This window comes from Babylonia areolata, chromosome 1 (assembly GCF_041734735.1).
Source record: "Babylonia areolata isolate BAREFJ2019XMU chromosome 1, ASM4173473v1, whole genome shotgun sequence".
Taxonomy (NCBI): Eukaryota; Metazoa; Mollusca; class Gastropoda; order Neogastropoda; family Buccinidae; genus Babylonia; species Babylonia areolata.
The window spans coordinates 32,879,534-32,887,106 of NC_134876.1; the positions used below are offsets into that span (position 1 = coordinate 32,879,534).

The 7,573-nt window shown below is 39.3% G+C and overlaps 1 protein-coding gene and 1 long non-coding RNA gene across 3 annotated transcripts in view; one reads left to right on the forward strand and one right to left on the reverse strand.

Annotated features, from left to right (window-relative positions):
- Nucleotides 1-1,281: 1,281 nt before the first annotated feature.
- Nucleotides 1,282-5,209, reverse strand: LOC143281982 (uncharacterized). 2 transcript variants are annotated; one of them, XR_013055199.1, is made up of 2 exons: nucleotides 5,046-5,209; nucleotides 1,282-2,315 (listed from the first exon to the last, which is right to left on the reverse strand). It is a non-coding gene; the product is annotated as an uncharacterized LOC143281982 (long non-coding RNA). The 2 variants fall into 2 exon arrangements; XR_013055200.1 differs by having other exon boundaries at nucleotides 5,067-5,192.
- A 2,138-nt stretch (nucleotides 5,210-7,347) lies between these two features.
- Nucleotides 7,348-7,573, forward strand: part of LOC143281993 (uncharacterized) — a 10,501-nt gene continuing 10,275 nt past the window's right edge. Inside the window, exon 1 of the mRNA XM_076587381.1 lies at nucleotides 7,348-7,425. Coding sequence (XP_076443496.1) covers nucleotides 7,363-7,425 — 63 coding nt within the window. The 5' untranslated portion in view covers nucleotides 7,348-7,362. The remainder of the gene's footprint in view (nucleotides 7,426-7,573) is intronic.

Sequence of the window (7,573 nt, forward strand, 5' to 3'; positions counted from 1 at the left end):
ATGCTGTGAACATGCCAGTGGTATTGAGAGGGCGGGGTTTCGCATACGATTTTCAACGTAACAGTTCATTATTTTATTGCCAGCATTGAGAAATGGTAGGAATAAAGAGTGTATGCAACAGGATTTTGTGTTTTGTTGATCATGTTAAAAGAAACTTCTTTTTTTTTTTCAACTTCATTTAGTTTCTTCTCTTTTTTTTCTTTTTTTTTTTTACATTAATATCTAAAAATAATAATATTAATCTGTATGAGTTTCTTCTCTCTTTTTTTTACTTAAAAAATGTTGTGCCTTGGACAATGGTGCCAGACCTTTCTGTCATTGAAGTAGTTTTGGTGTCAGAATTAATTATGACATTAAAAGTGGTCTTGTTACTGTCTTACAAATATGTGTCATGTGTATGTGTCACTTAATACAAACATGATATCCTGCAGCCCTTCCAATTCCAGTTTCTCCTGTCCAATTCAAGAGGTGGTGGGGGTGGGTGGTGAGTGAGGGGAGGGGTGGGGTGTCTCACTGCATGGGGTCAGAGTGAGATTCAGGCTTAGATACTAATTGAAGTTAGTTTAGCACAACACTCATTACAGACTTTTTAGCACTACTGTTTGCATGACATTATATATAATTCTCAATAGGTGTTGCATCATGTGTGGGGAACGTGCATCATCTTCTTTTTCCTTTTTTTTTTTTTTTTTTGCTTTATGCTAGGACCACGGTGTCATCTCAAAGACTAGCAGTTCCCAGACTAGCATGCTGGATCTAGCAGAGAGCTAAACTTCCAACTCAGATCACGTACATGGGATCTTGCATAACGGGGAAGAATAAAGGAAGATAACAGCCCACAAAAGAGAAGTATGATTTGTTTCGAGTCACAGACTTCTTCAGCTGCCTTGCAGTTGTAGAACATGTGAAGTGGTAGGGTTTAGCAGAACGAAAAAAAAAATAAATAAAATAACGATCAAAGTTCACAGATTCCAGTTGCGGTGGTGAAGTGGTTAGTATCTTGGACTGGTGACAGGGGGGGACGCAAGTTTTTTTTTCTTCTTGTGTGTGTGTGTGTGTGTTTTGGGGGGGTTCAGTTTGATTTTTAATATAATAACTTATAAAGACAACAAATTAAGGTACATAATCTGAATTTGCCAGAATTCTCTTTTACTTGCACATATGGGCATTGCTTAAATGTTGTTAGAAAGTTGTGTGTGCATACAATTCACAGTAAACACACACACACACACACACACACACACACACACACACACACACACAAAATCCACGCAAAACACATTGTTCACACATCCACACACAGTCAGACTTTATTATCTCAAACGATACCTCAGGTGATCACTCCTGCATGATCTCCACATGGAGCAGCTGAGCGAATTTTCACCTTTGTTATCATTAATAGAACTGAGAGAACGAGAGAATTACCCACAGTTTCAGTGCATCAGGTTCAGGCCAATCCGGCTACAGTGGCTGTGTTCACCTGAGCCAAACCCGTGGCCTTCGCGAAAGGGCCATGGCTCAACCCAGACCGGCATAGCCCCAAACCTACACTTGCCCTACTTTGGTAGATGGCCTTAATTACTTTAGATAGTTAAAAAAAAAATTAAAAAAAAAAAAAAAAACTTAAAGGAAAATTATTTTACTGCATGCTACGCACGCGCGCGCGCGCTAATACACATACATTTTCAGTCATCCACCTCCTCCATCACCACCACCCCCTCTCTCCCCCCCCCCCCCCCCCCCCCCCCCCCCCCCCCTAAAAAAAAAAGAAGAAAAAGTAAAAAAAGAAAACTTTTATACTAAAATTGTTTTACAACTCTGTTTTTTCAACATCTAAAACATGTTTGGATTTCAATTTGCTGATGATTAGGCGTGAGTTGTAAAATTTTACACCATGATGTTACATTTCCATGCTGTGATCTTTAAGCATGAAAAAAGAAAAAGAACAAATTATTTTCTGCACCATTCTTTTCTTTTACATTTTTTTTTAAACATGGCCTTCAGACTCTTTTTTATGATAATTTTGACCACGATGTTCAAGGCTCAACTTTTGACGGCAACTGATTTGATCGGAACTTTTACAATGTCATTTTTGAAAAGAAAAAGCAGCAACAAGGTATTGATTGCTGAACGCCGTCAGGTTTGGAGGTCAAGACCCTGTAGTGACGTCAGTGCGCGGGGTCAAGGGTTCCAAGCCACAGTGAGGTCGTCCCCCGCCGGACTGCGGCCCTGCTGCAGTCCGCGCCAGGTTGTGTGGTGAGCTGGGAGGCTTCCTTCATTGTTTCCTCTTTGGGCCGTTTGGTGTTGACAGATGCCTGACGTGAAAATACTCCACAGGTCAAGCATTTACATACATGGCCGAAGAAGTTCATTTTTACAACAAAAGTAGATTGGATTTTTTTTCTTGTATCAATTAGAGCATATGTTATGTGGAATTTTTAAGATGCTGATATTGTACCCGGCTATCGACTGGTCAGATCACTTAATGATATTTTGAAACTAACATTTTGTAAAACTATGAAAAACGACATAGCACGACGAAGCTCAACTGCACTTGACTGATAGATAAGCAACCTTGTAGATGGAACCCCTTCTCTAACATGTCAAGCCACCCATGCGAATATTTCATAAACAGAAACGCTCGGGTATATCTCACATGAAATCGATCTTTTCGTCTCAGATATGGTGTTTCTTGATTTCCCGCTCACGAAAATAGTAAAAGCACCATAGCCTATGCTACAACGAAAAAGAACGCAGTAGAAAAAGAAGAGCTGATAAAGGAAACCGGTGTATTAGGGAGATAAAAGGAAAAAAAGGGAAAATAAAACAGAAGATACGAAATTGTTAGAAGGCACTTCGAAAATAAGAGTATCACCAAGTTGGCAGATGGATCATAATGGAACATTAATAGACGAACCGGAAGAACATAAAACAATAGGTCAGTTCCTTTTTACAGACATTTATATATATATATATATATATACACACACACACACACAGGCACACACACAACTTTTGATACACGTAGAATAAGGAGTTTGTTTAACGGATTTCGTGAACTATCAACTGGAGGAGGAATTTTGTTTTATGTCCCGTTACACATATCGATGATTGAAGACAATTTTGTTGAAGTATTTATGAATACATTTGAGTATTATCAGTTAGAAGGGGTGGGAGATGTGAATGAATGGAGGGTTGGGGGAAACTAGGCAAATGAGGGTGAAATTTGAAAAAAAAAAAAAAAAAAAATCTGAATACAATTACAGGAAATTACTTGACTTCGTAAAAGAGAAGTCGTTAAAGTGACTATCGAAACAACTGATAATGAATGCAAAAAGTCACATCAACGTTCTCAGTCACTTGTGAAGACACACTTTAGTGTGCATAAGGCTTCATCAGGTCTGAGTGAACTGACGAGGTTTTAGACTTGAATTCAAGCACCTATAAAAGTTGCTTATTTCCTTGTATGACAATTGGCAATATACTTTTATACTATCTGTATGATTCTTTGCTCTCCTTTTTGCTGCCCTGTCTGCTTGGTCGTTGTAAAGGAATCTAGTATGGAATGGTATCCAACAAAAACAACTATCAACTGATGAAAACGTTTTTATTAAAATGGGAAATAAGTTCGGAAGAAACTATAGCTTATCGTTAAGAAAAGAAAAGAAAACAGCAACAAAATGGAAAGAGTCCTGGATCGGATGACTACGAAGCAGGATTGTATTATGTATTCATTCATTTTGAAAGAAACTAGGTCCCTTATTTGTGATTCGTGCCCTGAATCAATCAATGAAGGATGCAGAACTTCCCGCCATTAAGAGAGAAGGTATCGTAACTTATTTCCCCAAACCAGACAAACCGAAAGAATGCATAAACAATTGTAAACTTAACTCACTGCTAAACATTTAATACATAACTGGATCCGAATGCATTGCAAACAGAATTTTTTTAAAAATCTTCCAGATTTAGTGGGTGATGATCAGACCGGTTTTGTTTCAAGTTTCATGGAGACAATAAATTATGACTCATTTACAACTTATTGACAAACTTAAAATCAAGACATTTATCTGGACTTCCATACTTTGCTTAGATTTTGAGAAAGCTTTCACTCAATTTCTTCTATTAAAAAAATAATAAATGGGTGATGATCATACCGGTTTTGTTACAGATATCTTGGAGACAGTAAAAGACTCGTTTACGACTTGCTGACGCACTCGGAATCAAGACATACTGGGACGTTAAGTTTACATAGCTTAGTCTTTGAGAAAGCTTTCGACTCTTGACTGGCTTTCTTCATCATCATCTTCTTCTTCTTCTTTTTATATATATATGAGAGCATACGGTTTTGGTGACAGTTCATGTAAATGAATACAAACATTTTACAAATTGAAATCGACTTTATTGGGCAATGATTAAACGACAGACATAGGAAAAGAAAGCGGGCTGAAGACAGGGTGATCCGTTTCTCCATTTTATAATGGGAAATATATTTGTCAGTGCGCAAGAAACGTTTTTGAAAATCATCATCAGTAGTAGTAGTCGTCGTCGCAGTAGTGGTAGTTGTTGTAACAGTATAAACGAAGGAACAACGAGGTAGCATGCAGCTTAACCCTGTTATTATTATGACTAATCGTTCAGCAAATAGACATACTACATAAACATGTTAATTGAAATGAACATAGAAAAAATCAGATAAGAATATATACATCGACCATTACGATAATCATCTAGAAATGTGACATTTGTAAAATGTGGCTTCACTACAGGCCTATACACAGTGACACGATCCAGGCTCAAAAGCTGATGCAGTCATTAACAATTTGAGATAAGCCCAGAAGAGCACAAGCAACCTGTTCACAAATAGGAGAACAAAATGCAGTTACTGTACCTTTGTTCAACACACATAAATGCAGATGAATGAATAAACAACGCATACACACAAGCGCGTGCACACACACACACACACACACACACACACACACATTCTCTCTCTCTCTCTCTCTCTCTCTCTCTTGGTTTCACTTCTTCACAGAACGTCATCTTACAAGTATTCGAGCGGCGCTTACTGAAGGCGCTCGGGCAGACAGCTGGTATTCCATTTTCAAAAGTACGTAGACAGTACGTGACTCTCTCTCTCTCTCTTTTATACGCCTTCGTGTGAGGTGGGGCGTGCAATGATTTTCTTGTCATAAGAATAGCTCTTAAATAATCGAGACACTGATCACGTGACTGGTTAACCACGAATGCTTTGACGAAACTGAATGTAATGCATTAGGCCTAATTCACTGAAACCACGTCTGCATTCATAATTTTGTTTGAAGCCCCCACCCGCCGACGCACACACACACACACACACACACACACACACACACACACACACAATCACACACGCACACACACGATAATGAATAAATAAATAAGAATAAAAAAGATAGTGTACATGGAGCGAAGACCTTTACATGTATACGAATAGAGAAGGCCCACAGGTTCTTTGCATGGAGAAAGGGAGCATGCACAGCGTTGGGGAATATCCGTGTGTCTGTTTGTGTGTGTCTGTGTTTCTGCATGTCTGTAAAAGTGTGTGTGTGTGTGCGTGCGACAGAGACAGAGAGAGAGACTAACATGGAGCATATAACACACACACGCACACGCACACATAACAACAACAACAACAAACAACAGGTAATCAGAGCGACGGACGAAAGTTTCAGTTTCATTCAACGATTCAGGGAACCACGGAAAAACCTCTGACGTGGGCAAAGCGTTCTTATATTTCTGGATACATAGTGCTGCGCGTGTGTGCGACGGTTTATTTGCCACGTCAGTGTATGTGGTGTGTATGCATAACTGTGTCGAGTCATTATCAACAGACTGGTCGCCTGCAGTGTAAACGAAAGTAGGCAATATGCATCTGTTCGAGTGTCTATGAGAATAACAACAAAAACAACAACAACATAAAAAAACAAAAAGTAAAAAGAAAATAACAACATGGATTTATTGTGTCTTGTTGCTTTTTTTCTTTCATAACCCCCGAAAACGGAGTGTGGCTGCCTACATGGCGGGGTAAAAACGGTCATACACGTAAAAGCCCGCTCGTGTACATACGAGTGAACGTGGGAGTTGCAGCCCACGAACGAAGATGAAGAGGTGAAGAAGAACACACATGAATATAGTCCAGTGAGTGTGCGTGTGCGTGCGTGCGGGCGCGCGCGCCTTTGTGTGTGTGTGTGTGTGTGTGTGTGTGTGTTCATAGAACTGTATACTGTTACAGTGTTGAACAGTGATCAACGAGATTATCTCAGGGGAAAAATGGAGGGAGGGGGGGATTCTGTGTGGTGTTATTTTGTTTCTTTCTCTTTTTTTTCTGGTCCATATAAAACATTAAACACACACACACACACACACACACACACACACACACACAGAGAGAGAGAGAGAGAGAGAGAGAGAGAGAGGAGTCAGACAGATAAACAGAGACAGAGAGCATTCAGAAATAGAAGAACCCTTTTTCCACGTCTGAGGTTTTTCCGTAGTTCTCTGAATCGCTGAACGAAAGTATAACTAGTTTGTCTGTCCATAGAAAGGATAGGATGGAGGGAGAGCTGAATGGTGAATGGTTATAGTTATTGAAACGGCCCTCAGGACGGAACAGTGAAGCTAAAGACACTAACAATTAATTTCTTTTTAAAAACCTGAACTAAACAAGCAAACAACCGAAACCACTGCAAAAATCAACGACAACAACAAAAGGAAAAGACGGTTTTAAAATGAACGTTTTCTTTCCATTGAAAAAAAATTCTTGGTCACTGTTTTGTTCATCACAAAACAGTATAGAGGTACACACACACACACACACACACACACACACACACACACACACGTGACATGCATACACGCACGCACGCACGCACGCACATGCTGAACTACATTCATGAGTATTAATGATTGATATTTATGGAAAGAAATACAAAACAAGACACAGTTAAAGTAAACTTGTTTTTCTTTTTGTCCTGGCAGATACCTGAACGCTGCAGTTTGGTGATGATGACTCGACACTTACGACAGGTTTAAAAATATATCAACTGCGGCAAAACATTCGTCACACACACACACACACACACACACTCTCTCTCTCTCTCTCTCTCTCTCTCTCTCTCTCTCACACACTAATAATAATAATCATAGTAATAATGATAATATATTATACTTATGGGACCCCAACCCCCCATATATAATGCACACACACACACACGCCTTAAAGCGCCTCATATGAAACAATACACATACAATAGGGCATTGCACTACACAACAGCACATCAGGACATGAAAGCGAAAGACTAAATCAATGCACACCATTTATGGATGGGGGAAGTGCACAAAGGGAGAGCAGAGGGTGGGAGGAGACAATCAAACGACTTTCAACAGGTAGGTTTTTAGTTTTGCTTTGAAAGAAGACAGATGTGGTGAGTGACGGAGATCAAGAGGAAGAGAATTCCAGACAGAATCCTTAATATTTATAAAGAAGGATTTTCACATATTTCTTGACCTTGAGGGATGGATGTTAAAAAAAAAA